Source organism: Ahaetulla prasina, chromosome 15, assembly GCF_028640845.1.
Source record: "Ahaetulla prasina isolate Xishuangbanna chromosome 15, ASM2864084v1, whole genome shotgun sequence".
Taxonomy (NCBI): Eukaryota; Metazoa; Chordata; class Lepidosauria; order Squamata; family Colubridae; genus Ahaetulla; species Ahaetulla prasina.
In genome coordinates, this window is record NC_080553.1 from 16320417 (window position 1) to 16346431 (window position 26015).

At 43.5% G+C, this 26015-nt stretch overlaps 1 protein-coding gene across 1 annotated transcript in view; it reads left to right on the forward strand.

Moving 5' to 3' along the window:
- Nucleotides 1-990: 990 nt before the first annotated feature.
- Nucleotides 991-26015, forward strand: part of LOC131185860 (2'-5'-oligoadenylate synthase 3-like) — a 31992-nt gene continuing 6967 nt past the window's right edge. Inside the window, exons 1-8 of the mRNA XM_058158792.1 lie at nt 991-1295; nt 3661-3943; nt 4914-4921; nt 7195-7477; nt 10622-10791; nt 13669-13892; nt 15771-15918; nt 23446-23850. Of these exons, the coding sequence (XP_058014775.1) occupies nt 1113-1295; nt 3661-3943; nt 4914-4921; nt 7195-7477; nt 10622-10791; nt 13669-13892; nt 15771-15918; nt 23446-23850 (1704 nt within the window). The 5' untranslated portion in view covers nt 991-1112. The remainder of the gene's footprint in view (nt 1296-3660; nt 3944-4913; nt 4922-7194; nt 7478-10621; nt 10792-13668; nt 13893-15770; nt 15919-23445; nt 23851-26015) is intronic.

Genomic DNA, 26015 nt, shown 5'->3' on the forward strand with positions numbered 1-26015 from the left:
TTACTAATAGGACAATACTGGAAGGAAAAAGAACTACCTACAACAGAAGAATGGATATTGAAAGTTGCCAATTTGGCTGAGATGGCGAAGATATCAGCCTTTTTGAAAGACAATACGCAAGAAAGATACTTAAAGGAATGGAAAAAATGGATTGACTATATTCAAAGTACATATCAGACTAAGAGTTATCAGACTGTTTTTGAATGATTATGATGTATTATTTTTGTTTGTTTTCGGGGGAAGTTAGGAACTGATGACTGTAGGGGTATAATTAAGTTGGGACGAAAATTTTTTAGCATATGTTTGTTTTATTTTTAACTATACCTTGTGCTCATTCCGGGAAGTCGGGGGAGGGGTTGTGAAGGGAGGGAGGGAAAGGGGGGAAGGGGAAATTTTCTGTAAAACTTTTGAATTAAAAAAACACAACTATACAATATATAAGCATGTATATAAGTATGCGTATGTAATAACTATATTAATTGGATATAACGAAAGGAAACAATAGGACAAAAAAAATATATTTTTTTTTAAAAAAAATTTAAAAAATAAAAATATTTTTTTTTAACAAAAAAACATTTGTACACGCTCGGCACTACAGGTAGTTCTCGACTTACAACAGCTTACCCTTCGAAGGAAGTTTCAACGGGGCACCGTAGAATGTGACTTATGGCCGTTTTTCACACTTACGACCGTGGCAGCATTCCCCAGGCTCACGTGGTTTATCTTTGGATACTTGACTTTTATTTATTTATTTTATTTTTTATTTTATTAGATTTTTATACCGCCCTTCTCCCGAAGGACTCAGGGCGGTGTACAGACAACCACAGACTTTTTTACCTGTTATCTTATAGATGATTGATAAAATTAAATTAAAAAAAAAAAAAAGTAAGTGAATAAAATGAGCAGGAAGGCGCCTCCTCCATCCCTCCTTCCCTCCCTCTCCAGCCGCCCCTTTTCCAACCCCTGCTGGGCCCTCCAAGCGCTGCCAGCTCCACCCTCCAGTTTCCTGCCAGGGAAATGAAACTGGTCCGAAGGAGGAGAAACAGAAAGCCAGTGAGCAATCTGGGCTTTAGTGGAGGGTTGCATTGAAAGTCCACTCCACTGCTCTGGCCATGGGCTCTCTCGGCTCCTTCGGATCGTGGCAGCTGGACAAGTTCCACAATGACTACCTGCAGCCCAGCGAGGAGTTTCTGAAAAAGGCACGGCGAGCCATCCACTCCATCTGCGAGTTTCTTAAGGCGACCTGCTTCCAGGATAGGCCCAGGAGAGATATTAAGGTGCTGAAGGTGGTGAAGGTGAGCGGAGGATGATGGGCAGGCAGGTGCCTGGAATGGAGCTGGAGAGGAGGGGAGGAGAGAGTCTGCCCAGGGAAGGGAGACGGTGTTGGGAAAGACTAGGAAGCTATCCTGACTTAGAGAGGGGGTTTTTTTGGGGTGTGTGTGTGTCCTGAAATATTCTTGATATAATGAAGGGAACAATAGGACAGGAACGGTAGGCACTTTTGTGCTCTTATGCACGCCCCTTATAGTCCTCTTAGGAATGGGGTGAGGTCAATAGTAGAGAGTTTTTGGCTGAAGATTTTGGGGTTTTGAGTAGAGACCATGGAGTCAGGTAGTGAGTTCCAAGCGTTAACAACTCTGTTACAGAAGTCATATTTTCCGCAATCAAGTTTGAAGCGGTTGACATTAAGTTTAAATCTATTGTTTGCTCTTGTATTAATGCGACTGAAGCTGAAGTAGTCTTTAACAGGAAGGACATTGCAATAGATGATTCTGTGTGTTAAACACAGGTCTTGTCGAAGTCGGTGGAGTTCTAAGTTTTCTAATCCCAAGATTTCAAGCCTGGTGGTATAAGGTATTTCGTTGTTTTCAGAGGAGCGAAGAACTCTTCTAGTAAAATATTTCTGGACGCGTTCGATTGTATTAATGTCAGAGATGTGGTATGGGTTCCAGACGGATGAGCTGTATTCAAGAATAGGTCTGCTGTCTGAGAGGCAAACAAACGACCTGGGTTTTGCAATTTGTTAACTAACGTAGATACTTTGTGTTTTTATTTGTTTTCTGGTGTTTAGGTTTATTAGCTTTTAACGTTCCCTTTTTCTCCCTCTCCGGGTTTTTTTTTAAAAAAATATTAAATATAAAGAAAATTCATTGTCTACATAAGCAGGGCGTTGTCGGAATACAGTGGATTTTGAGAAACAGTAGTCGTCATAGTAACAGTAATATTCATAACATGAATAAGGATCACATAATAATAACAACAGTATTTCCTTATCTATTTTAGTGTACCTCCCTTTTGTAATCTGTCGTTCTTTTATGCTTCCAAATGTCTAACTTCTGTTTCTGCTAGTTAGCCACTGATAAAATGGGCATTCAACATTTCTAAACTTATTTAACAAGATGGAAACTGGCTCCAGATAAGAAAAAGTTTGATAGTAGAAACTGTTGGGTTTATCACTGGAGTCTGGTTTAATCTCTTTTGTGAACTCCAAACAACCTTTGTGTGCAATGCACAGAGGAGCAGGTGGGTGGTTACATTTGTCAACTGGTAAGGAAGGTAAATGAATCCCGCCTCTTGATTACAGTGTGGTACGCTGGCTTGACAGCCACGGATAGAAAAACATTAGAGAGTGGTGAGGACAGCACAAAATATCGTGGGCTGTCCCCTGATACTACTAGATGAGATCGCTAGGGCTCTCTGCCTCAGAAGGGTGAGAAGTGGTAAGGAGGGATGATTCACACCCTCCTTACCACTTCTTTACCCTCCTACCATCGGGAAGGAGATACAGAAGCATAGCCAGCCACACAAACAGGCTGAAGAACAGTTTCTCTCCGTGGGCTGTCAGACACCTGAATGCGAAATAACATCATAACTAGAATAGAATAGAATTTTTTTTTATAGAATAGAATTTTTTATTGGCCAAGTGTGATTGGACACACAAGGAATTTGTCTTTGGTGCATATGCTCTCAATGTACATAAAAGAAAAGATACGTTCATCAAGGTACAACATTTACAACACCATTGATGGTCAGTATATCAATATAAATCATAAGGACTGCCAGCAACAAAGTTACAGTCATACAGTCATAAGTGGAATAAATGACATCATAACTACTTAGTACAATAGACTTGCAGGCCCGGCGCAATGTGTAACGTGTTCACCCTGGTGCAATAGGACACTGTCTTATACTTTTTGAACCCTGAAATAAGCGCTTGGCCTTATTTTCAGGGAGGTCTTATTATTTTGGGGCGCCTGGAGCAAAGACGGGGCTCCTCTTGGTGTCTTTACCAGATTTCCAGCTCTATCTCCCTAACCCTAATCAGAGGAAATGGCAGGGACCGGCTGCATATGCGTTTAAATATTTTCAGGGTTGGCTTATTTTTGGGGAGGGTTATTTTAGCGCACGCTCTCAAAAGTCAGATTGGGCTTATTATCAGGGGAGGTCTTATTTTCGGGGAAACAGGGTATGGTTTATTGGGTTAGAGATTTCCTGTTTCCACTGTGAGTTGTGTTGGGTGTGTTTGTACGCACAGAGGGAGCCACCAATCTCATTGTACATACGTGCCATGACAATAAAGGTTATTATTATTATGTATCCCTTGGTGCAGACGCCCCAGGGGACTTACTACGTGAAACTATCCCTTTCTTCCTTTCTCAGGGCGGATCGCTGGGGAAAGGCACATCCATGAAAAACGGGTCAGATGCTGATCTGGTGCTGTTCTTGAACATCTTCAAAAGTTTCACAGACCAGGAAAACAATCGGAAGGTGATCATTCAGGAGATCGAAAGGCGGCTCGACGAATGCCAGGAGTTGCTGAATCTGGAAGTTTTCTTTGAGAAGTCCAAGTGGTCCAATCCTCGTGTGCTCCAATTCGAGTTATATTCAAAAGAGTCACAGGATTCCATTGAATTTGATGTCCTGCCAGCCTACGATGCCCTAGGTGGGTTTTCTTCCTGAGCAAGGAAAGCCCCCCCCCCCGTCTTTTCACCCCACCACTCCAGCTAGGGTTGGGCAGGGAACACCAGAGCCATGGAGACCACTGAAGCCTGCTTGTCCTTTAAAACAGAGGTCACCAACTGGTGGTCCATGGAAAATTATTTGCATTTTTTATATTGCACTAAACCAGGGGTCCTCAAAACTATGGCCCCGTTCATATATGCAATGAATGTTTGAGTTGCTGCAGAGAGTTTCCCCCTTCAGGGTCTTTTTGTGCGGATCAGAGGGGGGCAGAAATTCCAACTTGGGGTCTGCTTCAGCCTCCTGGTGTGGGGCTTTGGGCGAAGGCTGGAGGGAAGAGCCGCTGGTGGCAAAGAGCCGGAGGGCCTCGTTCCAATGGGATTGCATCATGGCTTGGAACTGGCTGACCATCTCAGCCAGCTGAGCCTTGCACTACCTGGCCTTGCACTCCCGCAGGTTTTCCCTCTGCTTGGAAAGCCTATGCTCCTAGTCCTCAGTGAGGTGCTTCTGCTGAGCCTCCTTTTCTGTCCAATCCAATTTGAACTGAGCTGTGTTTTTTTTTTAAATATTAAATATAAAGAAAATTCATTGTCTACATAAGCAGGGCGTTGTCTGAATACAGTGGATTTTGAGAAACAGTAGTCGTCATAGTAACAGTAATATTCATAACATGAATAAGGATCACATAATAATAACAACAGTATTTCCTTATCTATTTTAGCGTACCTTCCTTTTGTAATCTGTCGTTCTTTTATGCTTCCAAATGTCTAACTTCTGTTTCTGCTAGTTAGCCACTGATAAAACGGGCATTCAACATTTCTAAACTTATTTAACAAGATGGAAACTGGCTCCAGATAAGAAAAAGTTTGTTAGTGGAAACTGTTGGGTTTATCACTGGAGTCTGGTTTAATCTCTTTTGTGAACTCCAAACAACCTTTGTGTGCAATGCACAGAGGAGCAGGTGGGTGGTTACATTTGTCAACTGGTAGGGAAGGTAAATGAATCCCACCTTTGATTACAGTGTGGTACGCTGGCTGGACAGCCACGGATAGAAAAACATTAGAGGGTGGTGAGGACAGCACAAACTATCGTGGGCTGTCCCCTGATACTACTAGATGAGATCGCTAGGGCTCTCTGCCTCAGAAGGGTGAGAAGTGGTAAGGAGGGATGACTCACACCCTCCTTACCACTTCTTTACCCTCCTACCATCGGGAAGGAGATACAGAAGCATAGCCAGCCACACAAACAGGCTGAAGAACAGTTTCTCTCCGTGGACTGTCAGACACCTGAATGCGAAATAACATCATAACTAGAATAGAATAGAATTTTTTTTTATAGAATAGAATTTTTTATTGGCCAAGCGCGATTGGACATACAAGGAATTTGTCTTGGTGCATATGCTCTCAGTGTACATAAAAGAAAATAATAATAATAATAATAATAATAATATTTTAATTTGTATACCGCCCTTCTCCCGAAGGACTCAGGGCGGCTTACACTATGTCAAGCAATAGTCTTCATCCTATTTGTATATTTATATACAAAGTCAACTTATTGCCCCCAACAATCTGGGTCCTCATTTTTTTTGTTTTGTTTACATTTATATCCCGCCCTTCTCCGAAGACTCAGGGCAGCTTACAGTGTGTAAGGCAATAGTCTCATTCTATTTGTATATTTACAAAGTCAACTTATTGCCCCCCCCAACAATCTGGGTCCTCATTTTACCTACCTTATAAAGGATGGAAGGCTGAGTCAACCTTGGACCTGGTGGGGCTTGAACCTGCAGTAATTGCAAGCAGCTGCTGTTAATAACAGACTGTCTTAGCAGACTGAGCCACCAGACCTGCACGGCTTCCAGACACCGGGACAGCACTGACAGCTTCACTGGGGTGGCCCGGGTGGAAAAGTACAGCTGGGTATCATCAGCGACAGTTGGTATCTCACCCCAAAGCCACTGATGATCTCACCCAGCGTTCATATAGATGTTGAACAGGAGGGTGAGAGAATCGACCCCGCGGCACCCCACACATGAGGCACCTTGAGTCGATCTCTGCCCCCTGTCAACACCGTCATGCCGATCAGAGAGGTAGGAGGAGAACCACCGATAAACGGTGCCTCCCACTCCCAACCCTCCAACCGGCGCAGCAGGATACCATGGTCGATGGTATCAAAAGCCGCTGAGAGGTCTAATAGGACCAGGGCAGAGGAGTAACCCTATCCCTGGCCCTCCAGAGATCATCCACCAGTGCGACCAAAGCTGTCTCCGATTGTATCCGGCCGGAAGCCGGACTGGAACGGGTCTAGATAGACAGCTTCATCCAGGTACTGGGGTAGCTGACATGCCACCACACTCTCAACAACCTTCGCCGTGAAGCGAAGATTGGAGACTGGCCGGTAGTTCCCTAAAACAGCTGGGTCCAGGGAAGGCTTCTTGAGGAGGGGTCTCACCACTGCCTCTTTCAAGGCCGCGGGAAAGACCCCCTCCCGCAAAGAAGCATTTGTAATCCCCTGGAGCCAGCCTCGCGTCACCTCCTGAGTAGCCAGTACTAACCAGGAAAGATACCTTCATCAAGGTACAACATTTATAACACCATTGATGGTCAGTATATCAATATAAATCATAAGGACTGCCAGCAACAAAGTTACAGTCATACAGTCATAAGTGGAATAAATAACATCATAACTACTTAGTACAATAGACTTGCAGGCCCGGCGCAATGTGTAACGTGTTCACCTTGGTGCAATAGGACACTGTCTTATACTCTTTGAACCCTGAAATAAGCGCTTGGCCTTATTTTCAGGGAGGTCTTATTATTTTGGGGCGCCTGGAGCAAAGACGGGGCTCCTCTTGGTGTCTTTACCAGATTTCCAGCTCTATCTCCCTAACCCTAACCAGAGGAAATGGCGGGGACCGGCTGCATATGCGTTTAAATATTTTCAGGGTCGGCTTATTTTTGGGGAGGGTTATTTTAGCGCACGCTCTCAAAAGTCGGATTGGGCTTATTATCAGGGGAGGTCTTATTTTCGGGGAAACAGGGTATGGTTTATTGGGTTAGAGATTTCCTGTTTCCACTGTGAGTTGTGTTGGGTGTGTTTGTACGCACAGAGGGAGCCACCAATCTCATTGTACATACGTTGTGCCATGACAATAAAGGTTATTATTATTATGTATCCCTTGGTGCAGACGCCCCAGGGGACTTACTACGTGAAACTATCCCTTTCTTCCTTTCTCAGGGAGGATCGCTGGGGAAAGGCACATCCATGAAAAACGGGTCAGATGCTGATCTGGTGCTGTTCTTGAACACCTTCGAAAGTTTCACAGACCAGGAAAACAATCGGATGGAGATCATTCAGGAGATCGAAAGGCGGCTCGATGAATGCCAGGAGTTGCTGAATCTGGAAGTTTTCTTTAAGAAGTCCAAGTGGTCCAATCCTCGTGTGCTCCAATTCGAGTTATATTCAAAAGAGTCACAGGATTCCATTGAATTTGATGTCCTGCCAGCCTACGATGCCCTAGGTGGGTTTTCTTCCTGAGCAAGGAAAGCCCCCCCCCCGGTCTTTTCACCCCACCACTCCAGCTAGGGTTGGGCAGGGAACACCAGAGCCATGGAGACCACTGAAGCCTGCTTGTCCTTTAAAACAGAGGTCACCAACTGGTGGTCCATGGAAAATTATTTGCATTTTTTATATTGCACTAAACCAGGGGTCCTCAAACTATGGCCCCGTTCATATATGCAATGAATGTTTGAGTTGCTGCAGAGAGTTTCCCCCTTCAGGGTCTTTTTGTGCAGATCAGAGGGGGGCAGAAATTCCAACTTGGGGTCTGCTTCAGCCTCCTGGTGTGGGACTTTGGGCGAAGGCTGGAGGGAAGAGCCGCTGGTGGCAAAGAGCCGGAGGGCCTCGTTCCAGTGGGACTGCCTCATGGCTTGGAACTGGCTGACCATCTCAGCCCGCTGAGCCTCCAGGCACCGGTCCCTGGCCTTGCACTCCCCCAGGTCTTCCCTCTGCTTGGAAAGCCTATGCTCCTATTCCTCAGTGAGGTGCTTCTGCTGAGCCTTCTTTTCTGTCCAATCCAATTTGAACTGAGCTGGGTTGTTTTTTTTTAATTTGCATTTATATCCCGCCCTTCTCCGAAGACTCAGGGCGGCTTACACTATGTTAGCAATAGTCTTCATCCTATTTGTATATTTATATACAAAGTCAACTTTATTGCCCCCCCAACAGTCTGGGTCCTCATTTTACCTACCTTATAAAGGATGGAAGGCTGAGTCAACCTTGGGCCTGGTGAGACTAGAACCTGCAGTAATTGCAAGCAGCTGTGTTAATAAAAGACTGTCTTAGCAGACTGAACCACCAGAGGCCCAGAGTTTTGCCAACTCTTTCTCATGGTGGCTGCTTAGCTCCAAAAACTGCTTCCTGTTGGGGCCCTAAGGAGCCCGGGCGGGCAGACGAGGAGTGGCTGGGAGGGGAGGGGCGAGTAGAGGCTGGCGAGGCACCCCTCGATGTGAGTGACATTGAGTTGGCCACCCCCACCCAGTCACATGACCACCTAGCCACGCCCACCCAGCTGGTCATTAGGCGGATCATATTAGTGGTCCATGGGATTTTAAATTATGAATTTAGTGGTCCCCGAGGTCCGAAAGATTGGGGACCTCTGCTTTAAAACAGGGGTCCCCAATCCCAGGGATTTCTTTCCTAGAGGAGAAAAGGAGCTCCTGCTTAGACCTGCCTTTCCGAAGCAGTTGACGGTTTAATTTATTTATTATTTATTTATTTGTCAAGCATGTATTAGATAATGGGTATAAGTATAAACAGGATCAGGAATACAGGAAACGGGTACGAATAAAAGGGGACATTAGGACAGGGACGGTAGGCACGTTGGTGCGCTTATGCACAGCCCCTTACAGACCTCTTAGGAATGGGGTGAGGTCAACAGTAGACAGTCTAAGGTAAAAGTTTTGGGGGTTTGGGGAAGAAACCACAGAGTCAGGTCGTGCGTTCCAGGCATTGACCACTCTGTTGCTGAAGTTGTATTTTCCGCAATCGAGTTTGGAACGGTTTACCTTGAGTTTGTATCTATTGTGTGCTCATGTACTGTTCTGGTGGAAGCTGAAGTAGTCATTGACAGGTAGGACATTGTAGCAGATAATTTTATGTACTACGCTTAAGTCAGACAACAGTCTGGGTTGTTCTAAGTTGTCTAAGCCCAAAATTTCAAGTCGGGTGACATAAGGTATTTTATTGTGGGCAGAGGAGTGGAGGACTCTTCTCGTGAAATATCTCGGTCGTATTTATGTCCGATATGCAGTGCGGGCTCCAGGCAGATGAGCTGTATTCGAGAATTGGTCTAGCAAAGGTTTTGTATGCTCTAGTTAGCAGTACAATATCACCGGAGAAGAAGCTACGCAAGATTAGGGTAACAACTCTTAGCGCCTTTTTGGCAATGCTGTTACAGTGGGCTCTGGTTCCTTTTCCCACTGGAGAAATCGGGTAAGATTCTCTGTCCACACAGCTTGGTGGACAATTTCAAAAGAGCTTTTGAGACCTGGTTGAACTTTCTCCTGACAGGCCAATATGACGGCTCCAGGCCTCATCCTCAGACTTACGTCGATCTGATACGCACGGGCAAAAGTAGCGAGTTCTCTTCCTGCTTCACGGAGCTGCAAAAGGATTTCATAGTGGACCGGCCCACCAAGCTGAAGAGCCTCATCCGCCTCGTGAAACAATGGTACAAAGAGGTCCGTCACCTGGAGAATGGATTCAGGGTCCCAATCCCAGGGATTTCTTTCCTAGAGGAGAAAAGGAGCTCCTGCTTAGACCTGCCTTTCCGAAGCAGTTGACGGTTTAATTTATTTATTATTTATTTATTTGTCAAGCATGTATTAGATAATGGGTATAAGTATAAACAGGATCATGAATACAGGAAATGGATACAAATAAATGGGGACAGTAGGACAGGGACGGTAGGGACGCGGGTGCGCTTATGCACGCCCCTTACAGACCTCTTAGGAATGGGGTGAGGTCAACAGTAGACAGTCTAAGGTAAAAGTTTTGGGGGTTTGGGGAAGAAACCACAGAGTCAGGTCGTGCGTTCCAGGCATTGACCACTCTGTTGCTGAAGTCGTATTTTCCGCAATCGAGTTTGGAACGGTTTACCTTGAGTTTGTATCTATTGTGTGCTCATGTACTGTTCTGGTGGAAGCTGAAGTAGTCATTGACAGGTAGGACATTGTAGCAGATAATTTTATGTACTACACTTAGGTCAGACAAAAGTCTGCGTTGTTCTAAGTTGTCTAAGCCCAAAATTTCAAGTCGGGTGACATAAGGTATTTTATTGTGGGCAGAGGAGTGGAGGACTCTTCTCGTGAAATATCTCGGTCGTATTTATGTCCGATATGCAGTGCGGGTTCCAGGCAGATGAGCTGTATTCGAGAATTGGTCTAGCAAAGGTTTTGTATGCTCTAGTTAGCAGTACAATATCACCGGAGAAGAAGCTACGCAAGATTAGGTTAACAACTCTTAGTGCCTTTTTGGCAATGCTGTTACAGTGGGCTCTGGTTCCTTTCCCCACTGGAGAAATCGGGTAAGATTTTTTGTCCACACAGCTTGGTGGACAATTTCAAAAGGGCTTTTGAGACCTGGTTGAACTTTCTCTTGACAGGCCAATATAACGGCTCCAGGCCTCATCCTCAGACCTACGTCGATCTGATACGCACGGGCAAAAGTAGCGAGTTCTCTTCCTGCTTCACGGAGCTGCAAAAGGATTTCATAGTGGACCGGCCCACCAAGCTGAAGAGCCTCATCCGCCTTGTGAAACAATGGTACAAAGAGGTCCGTCACCTGGAGAATGGATTCAGGGTCCCAATTTATGGAATCTGGTTCCCCCCCCCCCAAGTGAGAGTTTGTAGGAGGGCTGCTGAGTTAGTCTTTCTTAGGAAACAACACCCCCAGCCCCACCTCAATGCTCTGGGATACTATACAGCCAGTCCTTGACTTAGGGCCACATTTTTGTCATTGAGACATGTGTTAAGTGAGTTTTGCCCCATTTTATGATGTTTCTTGCCACAGTTGTTCAGGGAATCGCTGCAGTTCAGGGGTGAAATCCAGCAGGTTCTGACAGGTTCTGGGGAACCAGTAGCAGAAATTTTGACCAGTTTGGAGAACCGGTAGCGGAAATTTTGAGTAGTTCAGAGCACTGGCAAATATCACTTCCGGCTGGCCCTAGAGTGGGGTGGGAATGGGGATTTTGCAATATCCTTCCCCTGGAATGGGGTGGAAATGGAGATTTCTCCTGCCACACCCACCAAGCCACGCCCACCAAGCCACGCCCACAGAACCGGTAGTAAAAAAATTTGGATTTCACCACTGCTACAGTTGATAAATTAGTAACCTTGCTAATGTCCCATCTACCACAGTACCAGTCATTTTCCTTTCTCTTCCCTTCCATAATTGTTTAAAGACTTTTGCAGGAAGTTGGGTCTTTGCTTAATGGGTCCAAAATATAAATCGTGGGAACCTGGCCACTTATGCCTGGAATGACCATCCTGAATTGATTTGTTCCTTTTAAACATTTTCTTGGCTATCCATCGCATCCTCAGGAGTCTCTAACATTCGTTTTTTTTCCTGCTGCTTCTAAGTCCAGGCTCCACTTTTATCCAGGAATACCGGAGGTTGTATGATTCTGATCTTTGTTGCAATAGAGTAATGGAGATTTGTTGGAACATCCACTTCTTTTTTTAAAAAGTTTTTTTATTTTTATTTTAAACAAACAATTCATCATTAATCAATCAGTGTAACATCTGGGTACAAAAAATTTTGTGTCATCGTATTCATCATTTATCATCATTTTCTGAATGCATATTTATCTTTCCTCTTACATTTAAATTTAATGTATTACAACATATTCTTCCCATATTTCTTACTTTTACATTGCTTATTATTTATATTCAATCTGATAAAATTGCCCCCATATGTTGTAATACTCCGATTCTTCCTTCCCTTTAATTGCTAATGTTAATCTACTCATTTCTGCACATTCTAATATTTTCTTTATTACCTCTTCCTTTGTAGGATTTTTTTTTTCTGCTTTCCAATTTTGTGCAAGTAGCATTCTTGCTGCCGTTATTACATGTATAATCAAATATATATTTTCTTTACTAAATTTCTCCAACAAGAACCGCTCCGGTTTAAGATCAATATGTTGCTGTGTCATTTTCTCTAACCATATTCGAATTTTTTGCCAATAATTTCTCGCTTCTGGATATGTCCACCACATAGGATGCCAGTGTCTGGTGGCATTTCCAACATTTAGTTGGTTTATCTTTAAACATTTAACATCTATAAAACAATTTATACAAGTTCCCTTTATATGCTGTAGCCATTGTTAATTTATAATTTCTTTCCCATAATTGCTGCCATTTATCTAACTCTTATGGTATATCCAAAGTTTTTTGCCCACGCTATCATTGTTTCTTTTACTTGTTTGTCTTCTAATTTAACGCCAAGTAAATAACTATAGAATTTTCTAATCATTTTCTCATCTGTATCTCATCCAATTCTGTCATCTCCAAATAAAAGCCATATAACTTTGCATCTTTTTCGTATCTCGATTGTACTATATTTGCAGTTGTGTATACCACTCCATTTCATGAACATCCACAACTTCTGAAGGTTAATTGTTCTTAACTGTCAGGAAATTTCTCCTTAGTTCCAGGTTGCTTCTCTCCTTGATTAGTTTCCACCCATTGCTTCTTGTCCTGCCTTCAGGTGCTTTGGAGAATAGCTTGACTCCCTCTTCTTTGGGGCAGCCCCTGAGAGATTGGAACACTGCCATCATGTCTCCCCTAGTCCTTCTTTTCATTATCATTCATGAATATCATCACATCCAATTTTGGCTGCCACCATAATAATAATAAAAAAAAAGATACTGAGGCTGTAGAAAGAGTGCAATCAATCGATTGATCACTCAGAATAGAGCTGGAAGGGACCTCAGAGGTCTTTTAGTCCAATCCTCTGCTCAAGCAAGAGACCCTATGGACAGCCACCTATCTGAAAACCTTCAGTGATGGAGCAACTACAACGTCTGGTGGCAAGCTGTTCCACTGATTAATTGTCCTCACCGTCAGGAAGTTTCTCCTTAGTTCTAAGTTGCTTCTCTCCTTGATTAGTTTCCACCCATTGCTTCTTGTTCTACCCTCAGGGGCTTTGGAGAATAGATTAACTCCCTCTTCTTTGGGGCAGCCCCTGAGATATTGGAAGACTCCTATCATGTCTCCCTTTGTCCTTCTTTTCATTAAACTAGCCATGCCCAGTTCCTGCAACCGTTCTTCATATGTTCTTAACCTCCAGTCCCCTAATCATCTTCGTTGCTCTTCTCTGCACTCTTTCTAGAGTCTCCACATCCATGTGGTCTCTTTGATATTTAATCTATGTCCCATTTTTTTCCTGGTGCTTCTTGACTTCCATTATTAGAACTTCACAATCCATTTCCTTAGTTTTGTTTCTCGGCCACTGTTTTATGTTTTGGGGGGGAAACTAGATAACTAGCACTATTTTAAAACAGACTTCAATAAAATCTGTTTAAGTGTATCTGTCTTAAAACAGTACTAATTATTTATAAGGTAGTCAAGGATCGATTATCTTTTGTTGGGCTTCTTCATTCAAATGCTGCAGTGAGTTTTATTTAAACTGCTTTTCTGTGTAACCCAGGTTGAGGAGAAGTCATTCCCCCCGAAGTATGCCCTTGAGCTACTAACTGTCTACGCCTGGGAGCAAGGAAGTGGACAGGAGCAGTTCGACACGGCAAAGGGTTTCCGGACAGTGCTTTGGCTCATTGAGAACTATACGCAGATTCGCATCTATTGGACAAAATACTATAATTTTGACAATGAGATCATCAAGCGGTATTTACAGGACCAACTCAGTAAAAACAGGTCAGTCTCCCACCTTGAATTCCAAGGCAGTTATTTTTTTAAAAAAAAAATCAGTAAGGACATCTGTCCTAGTGGAGAGATTCCTGCAACAACAGCTGCGAGCGAGTTTCAAAGTGGAGTAAAATGCAAACACCTTTTGAGCTGTTGCTACCTTTGGTTGCCTTATGCCTCAATGTTCCTTCCACTTTGGAGAAGCAAGAGACAAACAGCTGTGAACGAAAGAACGTGATGTCTGTCCGTTCCCCCCAACTTCCCTTCTTTCCTTGCAAAATTAATCCTGAAGTTCTAGCTTGACTTTCAGTGTCAGAGTATGAATATTCATAGCCTGGAATAGACGTGGTAACAGGTCAGCCAATGGGGACTGTTTGGAAACGGAAACAGTTTGGAGGCTGGGCGTTCCACGGAGACCGCCAGTAAGGATTTGACTGATCTTGGATGTATTGGGTGAACAGCCAAGCCGGGTCTAGGACAACTCGCACGGAAACAAGAATTACATTAATATCAAAGAAATAAAGGAAGGATGGAAAAGGAAGGACAAAATCAAATGCAAATGACAAAAATTATAGCATGATTTTTTTAAAAAAACTATTTTAAATAATTACATGGAATCATTGCACTGTCCAGTGGTGAGTTGGCCGCAAAGAGCTGTCCCGTTGCTCAGCTGGCTTGCTCCAGTTAGCAGCTCCGTTGTAAATGGCTAACTGGAGAGATTCAACATAGGCTAGCACAGACACAATTGTGTAACTCCGGAAGGGGGGAAACCACCTGCTACAGTACGGTGCGTGACGGCAAATGCTATGCCTGTTTGTCACAATTGTAAGATGTAATGGATGCGCTTGTGCTGCATGTTGGAACTTCAGGCTGGTCCTGGAGCGGAAGTTGGGGCAGAGTATTTCTGGAGGAGGTTCCTTAGTCCAGGGGTGGTGGGAACCGTGGTAGAGAAACCGGGTGTTGTTTCTGCCCCGCTGAGCCGGCCCTGCTGCCAGATAATGACTTGGATAGTGAGGGGGAAGGGCCGTCAGGACTTACCTCAGGACCACTGGCTCCCCTGGCTCAGCTCCAGGAGCCAGAAGAAGGCCAGATGGAAGAAATAATGAGGCCTCCATCCCCTGACTCTTTCCCCCTCCCCAGGCCATGCCTGCAGACCCAGCTGACAGCAATCAGGCCTGGCTGGACCCTAGGTTTCGTAGGCAGGAGAGGAGGGAACAACAGAAGCAGGAGTGGGGCAGGCCTAGGAAGTGCTGAGTCACGGAGCCACACCCCACAGGATATAAAAGGCAGCCAGAGCTGGTGTGTCTCTTTGTAACAGGCAAATCCACTGATTGACTAGAGCTGAAGTTTGTGACTCACCAGCGTCGTGGAAGATAACGAGGGCTCTTGGCAGACGCTGGCTCTTTTGCCGCCAGAGCTCATAATGCCCGCTAATTAAGCCATCATTCGGACGGAGGCGGAGGAGGACAGAACACTGGGAGTAACTCTGCCTTGAGTATGCTAGGTGCAAGTTGGAGAGTTGTTTCAACGGCCTTCCGAGATTCTCAAAGGGCCAATATTGCATGATGAGATCATGGTTGGCAGGTCATGATTTGGGCTTCAGATGAGCCCCGTGGATTTTAGCGACCTCCGTTTTCTTTTCAATTCCCCCCAGAGTCTCAAGACGTGGGGTATTTCTTGAGTGGGTCCTGGTGCGATCAGCCCCCAAATTAATGCCGATTTCATTGGATCGATCTTTAATCTGCCTCGCCTCCAGTGAAGAAAGCATCCACTGGTTTCATGTTAAAAATCTAAATCTGTTAAGCGACGTGAGGAATTTCAACAGAGCCTAAACTCATCTGCTCCAGCCTGCGCGTATGACTCTTAACTTTCTTTATTGGATTTTAGGCCAGTGATCCTCGATCCAGCAGATCCAACTGCCAACTTCGGAGAGGCAAAAGGCTGGGATCGACTTGCCGGAAAGGCGAAATTTTACGCTTCCATGAATTGCTGTCAGAAACGAGATGGTTCTTTGGTTGAACCCTGGAATGTGCCGGTGAGGAAAAAGGGAGGAGGAGGAGGAGGAGGAGGAGGAGGAGGAGGAGGAGGAGGAGGAGGAGGAGGAAGATTACTGTAGAGTCCTTGGTGCCCTCTGAGCTTGGTTGTTTTCTTCCAGACCTTTCATGACCCAATCTAGGTAACATCATCAGTTGCCCACAACTGTTAACAATAAGTTGGCCACAGCATATACCCCCTTCCGAGTTGCAGGGCTGAGGGTAAAAGAACAGATCTCCCACAGAATTCCAGACGTCAGCAAATAACCCCACGGTCCATTTTTGTGTCTTCCAGCTGGCAAAGGAGGTGCCTTGGGGGGAAGGATGGTCCAATTGTACCCTATTATGAAGAGGCCCCGTGAGGATCTGAAACGCTGGGATGGAAGCAGCTGAATGGCAATGCGCTTTGGCCTTTAATACCTCTTCGGGAGCTCAAATATATGGGAAAATCAGGAATGACATACCAATCTGGAATGGATGAAGACATGATGTTAAAAGCCAACTTAGTTTGACTAATTCAAGACATGGAAAAGAAGCCATCATTCATCCACGGTGGGATGGCCTATGGTGGCATCCAAGTATGAAATCCAGCTTAGATTTGACTTCCGATTGTAGTCATGTTTACTTTTTGTTGGTGTGCATTTTACATATTCATGTCCAGAAATTGCAGGTAAAGGGGTTGACTTTAAGGAAACATATGATGCTGTTACTATATCTCAGGAAAATCGGGCATAGCCTGGAGAAGAATCGTGGTAGGAAGACCAGAAGCGAATGAAATCCATGCTGGCTAAAAATTTTATCTGATAGATTAGATAGATAGATAGATGATAGATAGATAGATAGATAGATAGATAGATAGATAGATAGATAGATAGATAGATAGATAGATAGATAGATGATAGATAGATAGGATGATAGATAGATAGATGATAGATAGATAGATAGACAGACAGACAGACAGACAGACAGACAGATAGATATATGATGATTGATAGATATGATTGATTGATTGATTGATTGATTGTTAGATAGATATGGTGATTGATAGATAGATAGATAGATAGATAGATAGATAGATAGATAGATAGATAGATAGACAGACAGACAGACAGACAGACAGACAGACAAATATGATGATAGGTAGGTAGTTAGATGATAGATATGATGAAGAAAGATAGATAGATAGATAGATAGATAGATAGATAGATAGATAGATAGATAGATAGATAGATTGTCATTTTTGTTGTGGATACACTGCACAGATTAAAAATGAAATTCTTTGGCCTGCTCTCAAAAGTGTACACATAGATAACCAACATATAGAGATGCTATAGGTATATTAATCACGGTCCATCTCGAATAGCTGTCAAGTACAGATCAGCCACGGACCTTGGTGAATCGATTTGAATCTTCTTCCTTTTATCTTTGTGGGAGCCTTGTTTGATGGAAGAGTTAATGACAAGCGCCTCCAGGTCCTGAAGGGATATAAAATTTGGTCCTATATTTACGCTCCATGATGGAATCTTGCTGCTTGGTTTTGTTAAATGATCTTCCTTCCTATGATATTGCAGTTGAAATTATTATTATTTGCTATGCTTTGTTTAATAAACATTTTCAGCTTCTGTTTGCATTTACACTTTTGTTGTTTCCGACTCCACAAACTTCCTGTTTGTAGCATTGACACTGTTCAAACTACATCCAATCTTGCAAGCCAGGATTGCGGGGGGGTCCTTTTCAGATTTTATATATATTATAGCACTGATATTCTATGAAGTTTATATGATCTAGCACTCAGATATTATATAAAATTTATATGATTTAGCACTCAGGTTTTATATACATTATCGCACTCAGATATTACATGAAGTTTATATAATCTATCACTCAGATTTTATATACATTATCGCACTCAGATATTATATAAAATTTATATGATCTAGCACTCATTTTATATACATTATAGCACTCAGAAATTACATGAAGTTGATATAATTTAGCCCTCAGATTTTTATATACGTTATAGCACTCGGATATTACATGATACAATCTAGCACTCAGATTTTGTATGCATTATAGCACTCGGATATTATATAAAATTTATATGATCTAGCACTCATTTTTATAGCACTCAGAAATTACATGAAGTTGATATAATTTAGCCCTCAGATTTTTATATACGTTATAGCACTCGGATATTACATGATACAATCTAGCACTCAGATTTTGTATGCATTATAGCATTCTGATATTATATAAAACTTATATGATCTAGCACTCAGATTTTATATATATTATAGCACTCAGATATTACATGATATAATGTAGCACTCAGATTTTGTATGCATTATAGCACTCGGATATTATATAAAATTTATATGATCTAGCATTCATTTTTATAGCACTCAGATATTACATGAAGTTGATATAATTTAGCACTCAGATTTTTATATACGTTATAGCACTCGGATATTACATGATACAATCTAGCACTCAGATTTTGTATGCATTATAGCATTCTGATATTATATAAAACTTATATGATCTAGCACTCAGATTTTATATATATTATAGCACTCAGATATTACATGATACAATCTAGCACTCAGATTTTGTATACATTATAGCATTCTGATATTATATAAAACTTATATGATCTAGCACTCAGATTTTATATACATTATAGCACTCAGATATTACATGATATAATGTAGCACTCAGATTTTGTGTACATTATAGCACTCTGTTATTACCAGCCCCTCCTTTTCTAGCCACTTCTCAGCCCTCCAAGCTCTGCCAGCTCCACCTCCGTTTCCTGCTAGGCAAATGAAAGTGGTCCGAAGGAGGTGAAGCTAAGGTCAGGGAGCATCTGGGCTTGAGCGGAGGTTCAGTTGCCTTGGAAGTCCACCCTTCTGTCTGGCCGTGGGCTCTCTCGGCCAGGTGGTATCGTGGCGCCTGGACAAGTTCCCACTTTGACCACCTGCAGCCCAACAAGGTGTTTCTCAAAAGGGCCGGCGAGGAGATCGACCGCATCTGCGACTTTCTCAAGAGGCGCTGCTTCCAGGAGGCTTAATTCCTGGAGTGGAATTAAGATGCTGAAGGTGGTGAAGGTGAGCAGAGGATGGGCAGGCAGGTGCCTGGGATGGAGCTGGGGAGGGTGGGGGGGGAGGCTGTGCCCAGGGAAGGGAGCCGGTGTTGGGAAGGGTTCCCCCCCCCCCAGCACTAGGCAAGCTGTCCTGACTTGGGGTGGGGGGGGTGGTTGGCCTTGAAATATTCTGTTGTCTGAACTGGGTGACCACACACACTAGGCGGGGATGGGGGTGGAATAACCGAGGAGCCCATTCCCCTCCCCCCCCTCCAGCTCTGCTGGGGTAGTTTAGCAGAATAACAAGAGTTGGAAGGGACCTTGGAGGTCTTCTAGTCCAACCCTCTGCCAGGCAGGAGAACCGATATACCATTTCACACAAATGGTTGCCCGATCCCTTCTTAAAAAGTGTCCAGTGTTGGAGCATTCACAACTTCTGGTGGCAAGTTGTTCCACCGATTAATTGTTCTCACTGTCAGGAAATTTCTCCTTAGTTCTAAGTTGCTTCTCTCCTTGATCGGTTTCCACCCATTGTCATTTTTGTTGTGGATACACTGCACAGATTAAAAATGAAATTCTTTGGCCTGCTCTCAAAAGTGTACACATAGATAACCAACATATAGAGATGCTATAGGTATATTAATCACGGTCAATCTCGAATAGCTGTCAAGTACAGATCAGCCCACGGACCTTGGTGAATCGATTTGAATCTTCTTCCTTTTATCTTTGTGGGAGCCTTGTTTGATGGAAGGGTTAATGACAAGGGCCTCCAGGTCCTGAAGGGATATAAAATTTGGTCCTATACTTACGCTCCACGATGGAATCTTGCTGCTTGGTTTTGTTAAATGATCTTCCTTCCTATGATATTGCAGTTGAAATTATTATTATTTGCTATGCTTTGTTTAATAAACATTTTCAGCTTCTGTTTGCATTTACACTTTTGTTGTTTTCGACTCCACAAACTTCCTGTTTGTAGCATTGACACTGTTCGAACCACGTCCAATCTTGCAAGCCAGAATTGCGGGGGGGGGGGTCCTTTTCAGATTTTATATATATTATAGCACTGATATTCTATGAAGTTTATATGATCTAGCACTCAGATATTATATAAAATTTATATGATTTAGCACTCAGGTTTTATATACATTATAGCACTCAGATATATACATTATAGCACTCAGATAAACAGAGGGAAAGAATCAAGATCACGTGAAGTGTTAGTGCCACTTTATAAGGCCTTGGTAAGGCCACCCTTGGAATACTTGCATCCAGTTTTGGTCACCACGATGTAAAAAAGATGTGGAGATATGTAGAAAGAGTGCAGAGAAGAGCAAGAAAGAGGATTAGGGGACTGGAGGCTAAAACATATGAAGAACGGTTGCAGGAACTGGGTATGTCTAGTTTAATGAAAAGAAGGACCAGGGGAGACATGATAGCAGTCTTCCAATATCTCAGGGGCTGCCCCAAAGAAGAGAGAGTCAAGCTATTCTCCAAAGCACCTGAAGGCAGGACAAGAAGCAATGGGTGGAAACTGATCAAAGAAAGAAGCAACTTAGAACTAAGGAGAAATTTCCTGACAGTTAGAACAATTAATAAGTGGAACGACTTGCCTGCAGAAGTTGTGAATGCTCCAACACTGGAAATTTTAAAGAAAATGTTGGATAACCATCTGACTGAGATGGTGTAGGGACCTTGAAGGCCTTCTAGTCCAACCCCCTGCCCAGGCAGGAAACCCTACACCATCTCAGTCAGATGGTTATCCAACATAATCTAGCACTCAGATTTTGTATACATTATAGCACTGATATTATATAAAATTTATATGATCTAGCACTCATTTTATATACATTATAGCACTCAGATATTACATGATATAATTTAGCACTCAGATTTTATATACATTATAAGGTAAAAAGTAAAGATTCCCCTCGCACATACGTGCTAGTCATTCCTGACTCTAGGGGGCAGTGCTCATCTCCGTTTCAAAGTCAAAGAGCCAGCGCTGTCTGAAGATGTCTCCGTGGTCATGTGGCCGGCATGACTCAACGCCAAAGGCGCATTTGAACGCTGTTCCTTCCACCAAAGGTGGTCCCTATTTTCTACTTGCATTTTTACCTGCTTATAGCACTGGATATTACATGAAGTTGATATAATTTAGCACTCAGATATATACATTATAGCACTCAGATTTTGTATGCATTATAGCACTGATATTCTATGAAGTTTATATGATCTAGCACTCAGATATATACATTATCGCACTCAGATATTACATGAAGTTTATATGATCTAGCACTCAGATATATACATTATCGCACTCAGATATATACATTATAGCACTCGGATATTACATGAAGTTGATATAATTTAGCCCTCAGATTTTTATATACGTTATAGCACTCGGATATTACATGATACAATCTAGCACTCAGATTTTGTATACATTATAGCATTCTGATATTATATAAAACTTATATGATCTAGCACTCAGATTTTATATATATTATAGCACTCAGATATTACATGATATAATGTAGCACTCAGATTTTGTGTACATTATAGCACTCTGTTATTACCAGCCCCTCCTTTTCTAGCCACGTCTCAGCCCTCCAAGCTCTGCCAGCTCCACCTCCGTTTCCTGCTAGGGAAATGAAAGTGGTCCGAAGGAGGTGAAGCTAAGGTCAGGGAGCATCTGGGCTTGCGCGGAGGTTCAGTTGCCTTGGAAGTCCACCCTTAACATAACATAACATAACAACAGAGTTGGAAGGGACCTTGGAGGCCTTCTAGTCCAACCCCCTGCCCAGGCAGGAAACCCTACACCATCTTAGTCAGATGGTTATCCAACATTTTCTTTAAAATTTCCAGTGTTGGAGCATTCACAACTTCTGCAGGCAAGTCGTTCCACTGATTAATTGTTCTCACTGTCAGGAAATTTCTCCTTAGTTCTAAGTTGCTTCTTTCTTTGATCAGTTTCCACCCATTGCTTCTTGTTCTACCCTCAGGTGCTTTGGAGAACAGCCCGACTCCCTCCCTTCTATCTGGCCACGGGCTCTCTCGGCCAGCTGGACAAGTTCCCACTTTGACCACCTGCAGCCCAACAAGGAGTTTCTCCGCAGGGTCGGCAAGGAGATCGACCGCATCTGCGACTTTCTCAAGAGGCGCTGCTTCCAGGAGGCTTAATTCCTGGAGTGGAATTAAGATGCTGAAGGTGGTGAAGGTGAGCAGAGGATGGGCAGGCAGGTGCCTGGGATGGAGCTGGGGAGGGGGGAGGCTGTGCCCAGGGAAGGGAGCCGGTGTTGGGAAGGGTTTTTTCCCCCCCAGCACTAGGCAAGCTGTCCTGACTTGGGATGGGGGGATGGTTGGCCTTGAAATATTCTGTTGTCTGAACTGGGTGACCACACACACTAGGCGGGGATGGGTGTGGAATAACCGAGGAGCCCATTCCCCTCCCCCCTCCAGCTCTGCTGGGGTAGTTTAGCAGAATAACAAGAGTTGGAAGGGACCTTGGAGGTCTTCTAGTCCAACCCTCCGCCAGGCAGGAGAACCGATATACCATTTCACACAAATGGTTGCCCGATCCCTTCTTAAAAAGCGTCCAGTGTTGGAGCATTAAAGACTACTTCAGCTTTAATTGCAATAATACAAGAGCAGCCAACAGATTTAAACTTAATGTCAACCGCTTTAATCTAGATTGCAGAAAATATGACTTCTGTAACAGAATCATCAGTGCTTGGAATACTTTACCTGACTCTGTGGTCTCTTCTCATAATCCTAAAAGCTTTAACCAAAAACTTTCTACTATTGACCTCATCCCATTCCTAAGAGGACCATAAGGGGTGTGCATAAGAGCACAAACGTGCCTACCGTTCCTGTCCTATTGTTTTTCTTTTCTTCTTCCTATATATATGCTTATACCTCCTAATATTTACTCATATATGTGTTTATATGCTATATAATCTTTTTGTATGATACCTACTGTCGGACCAGCTATCCAAAGCTGTTAAGTGTCTAATCTCCCCACATTTTGTCAGAAGGGAGAAACAGCCCCCAGCCCCCTCATTGCTGGGAATAACCATCTAGCTGGCACTGCAGGGTTGTCCCAACAGCTGCCAGCCTGAGTGATCAGTTTAAGAATCCTTGAAGTCACCTTATCTCTGGTGACTTCATGAACTCATCCATCTTGGAGAGGGGGGTGCCACAATGATATAGAAGCGATTTGTCGCTGATTTTTTTTAAAATTTTATTTTGCAGCTCTTTCGCTTTTTCTGCAATCAATCCTAGGAATTCTCCCATTCAAATAGAGCAATTAGGCTTTTATACAGGCTCAGAAACCATGCCCTGACAGCCAGAATTATTAACCAGCGGAACTGCCCGCCTCCAGAAGTTGCTTTATATTTATATTATAAAGCATCTCAAGATATAAACTGCCATTTGTCAGGAACGTTAGGGTTTCCTGCTTTGGGAAGGCGGGGGTTGGAATAGAGGTCCAAGGTCCATTCCAACTCTGTTAGCCTGTCTTCATCGGACAACATCAGCAGGAAGGCGCCTCCTCCAGCCGTCCCTTTTCCAGCCTCTTCTCGGCCCTCCAAGCGCTGCCAGCTCCACAACTCTGTTTCCTGCAATTGAGCAGAGGTTAAATTGCCTTGGAAGTCCACTCTTGCGTCTGGCCATGGACTCTCTCGGCCACGTCGAGTCGTGGCAGCTGGACAAATTCCACGCTGACCACCTGCAGCCCAACAAGGTGTTTCTCAAAAGGGCCGGCGAGGAGATCGACCGCATCTGCGACTTTCTCAAGAGGCGCTGCTTCCAGGAGGTGCCCTGGAGTGGAATTAAAGTGGTGAAGGTGGTGAAGGTGAGTAGAGGATGGGCAGGCAGGTGCCTGGGATGGAGCTGGGGAGGGTGGGGGGGGGGAGGCTGTGCCCAGGGAAGGGAGACGGTGTTGGGAAGGGTTTTCCCCCCCATCACTAGGCAAGCTGTCCTGATTTAGAGGGTGTTTTTTTGGGGGGGTTGGTGTCTTGAAATATCCTGTTGTCTGAGGGACAAACAAAGGACCTGGGTTTTGCAATTTATTAACCAAGGTAGGTACTTTGTAATTTAATTTCATTTGTTTCCTCTCTTTTAAAATGGTGTTCAGGTTTATTAGCTTTTAACGTTCCTTTTTTCCCCCTCCAGTTTAATTTTTTTTTAATTAAATATTTTTTTAAAAAAAAATTCATTGTCTCCATAAACAGAGCATTGTCTGAGTACATTTTGGATTTTGAGAAATATTAATCGTAATAATTACAGTAATATTCATAACGTTAATAACGATCACACACAATAATAACCGTATTTGCTTATCTGTTCGTACCTCCCTTATGTAATTAGTCATTTTCCTTACAATGACGCCCCTTCTGAGGTCAGACCTCATTTTAATGAACATATGTGATACGGGATGCAAATGTGTAGCATGTTTGACTACACGTAATTGATTTCCTATGCAAAGGGGAGGTTCCTTTCACCCTGCCCAATCAATTTTCCTCTTGCATTTGCTTTGTTGTGTTAACTATAAAAAGGAGAGAAACATGGAGCTGGAGGTTTTGACAGATTTAACAGAATTAGAAGGGACCTTGTAGGTCATCCAGTCCAACCCCCCACCCACCCAAGCAGGAGACCCTACCCCATTTCTATCCTCTTTCATAGACAAATCCCATTTTATCAAGGCACCCTAACAAACTCCTTTTGAAACGATCTTCCGACTCAGTTGCTTATTTGGGAAGGTAAACTGAGGCAGAACCTAGGGCCAGATTTAGCTTTCAGTCAGAACTGGGTGATCACACACACTAGGCGGGAGAGGGGAGGAGTACCAGAGGAGCCCATTCCCCTCCCCCCTCCAGCTCTGCTGGGGTAGTTTAGCAGAATAACGGAGTTGGAAGGGACCTTGGAGGTCTTCTAGTCCAGCCCCCTGCTCAGGCAGGAGACTCTAGTATGCCATGTCACGCAAATGGCTGTCCAGTCTTTTTCTTAAAAACTTCCAGTGTTGGAGCATTCACAACTTCTGGAGGCAAATCGTCCCACTGATAGTTCTAACTGTCAGCAAATAGTCAGGAAATAGCTTGAAAAAGTTGGGGGTGAAAATTTTCCCCAGCAGCACCCCTGCTTTCCAATGGACTAATCTAATCTCCCCACATTTTATCCGAAGGGAGAAGCAGGAAATAACCATTTATTTTTTATTTTTTTATTTATTTGTCAAACACAACAGTATATAGCATGAAATAACCGTACAAATTGGGTACAACCAAAGGGAACGTTAGGACAGGAACGGTAGGCACGCTGGTGCTCTTATGCACGCCCCTTACAGACCTCTTAGGAATGGGGTGAGGTCAACAGTAGATAGTCTTTGGTTAAAGCTTTGGAGATTTTGGGAAGAGACCACAGAGTCAGGTAGTGCGTTCCAGGCATTAACAACTCTGTCACCGAAGTCATATTTTCTGCAATCAAGATTGGAGTGATTCACTTTAAGTTTAAATCTATTGTGTGCTCGTGTATTGTTGTAACTGAAGCTGAAGTAGTCTTCAACAGGAAGGATATTGTAGCAGATGATTCTATCTGCTAACTGCTAACTCAGGTCATGCCGAAGGCAGCGGAGTTCTACATTTTCTAAACCCAGGATTTCAAGTCTGGTGGCATAAGGTATTTTGTTGTGATCAGAGGAGTGGAGAACTCTTATTGTAAAATATTTCTGGACACGCTCAATTGTATTAATGTCCAAAATGAAGTGTGGGTTCCAGACAGGCGAGCTGTACTTGAGAATTGGTCTAGCAAATGTTTTGTATGCTCTGGTTAGTAATGTAATCTTTCTGGAGAAGAAGCTACGCAAGATTAGGTTTATAACTCTTAAAGCCTTTTTGGCGATGTAGTTGCAGTGGGCTTTGGCACTTAGATCATTGGATATGAAAACTCCAAGGTTTTTAACGGAGTGGGGGGTCATCTGTAAGGTAATGTCCATCGAGCTTGCATTTAGTGTTCCGATTCTTT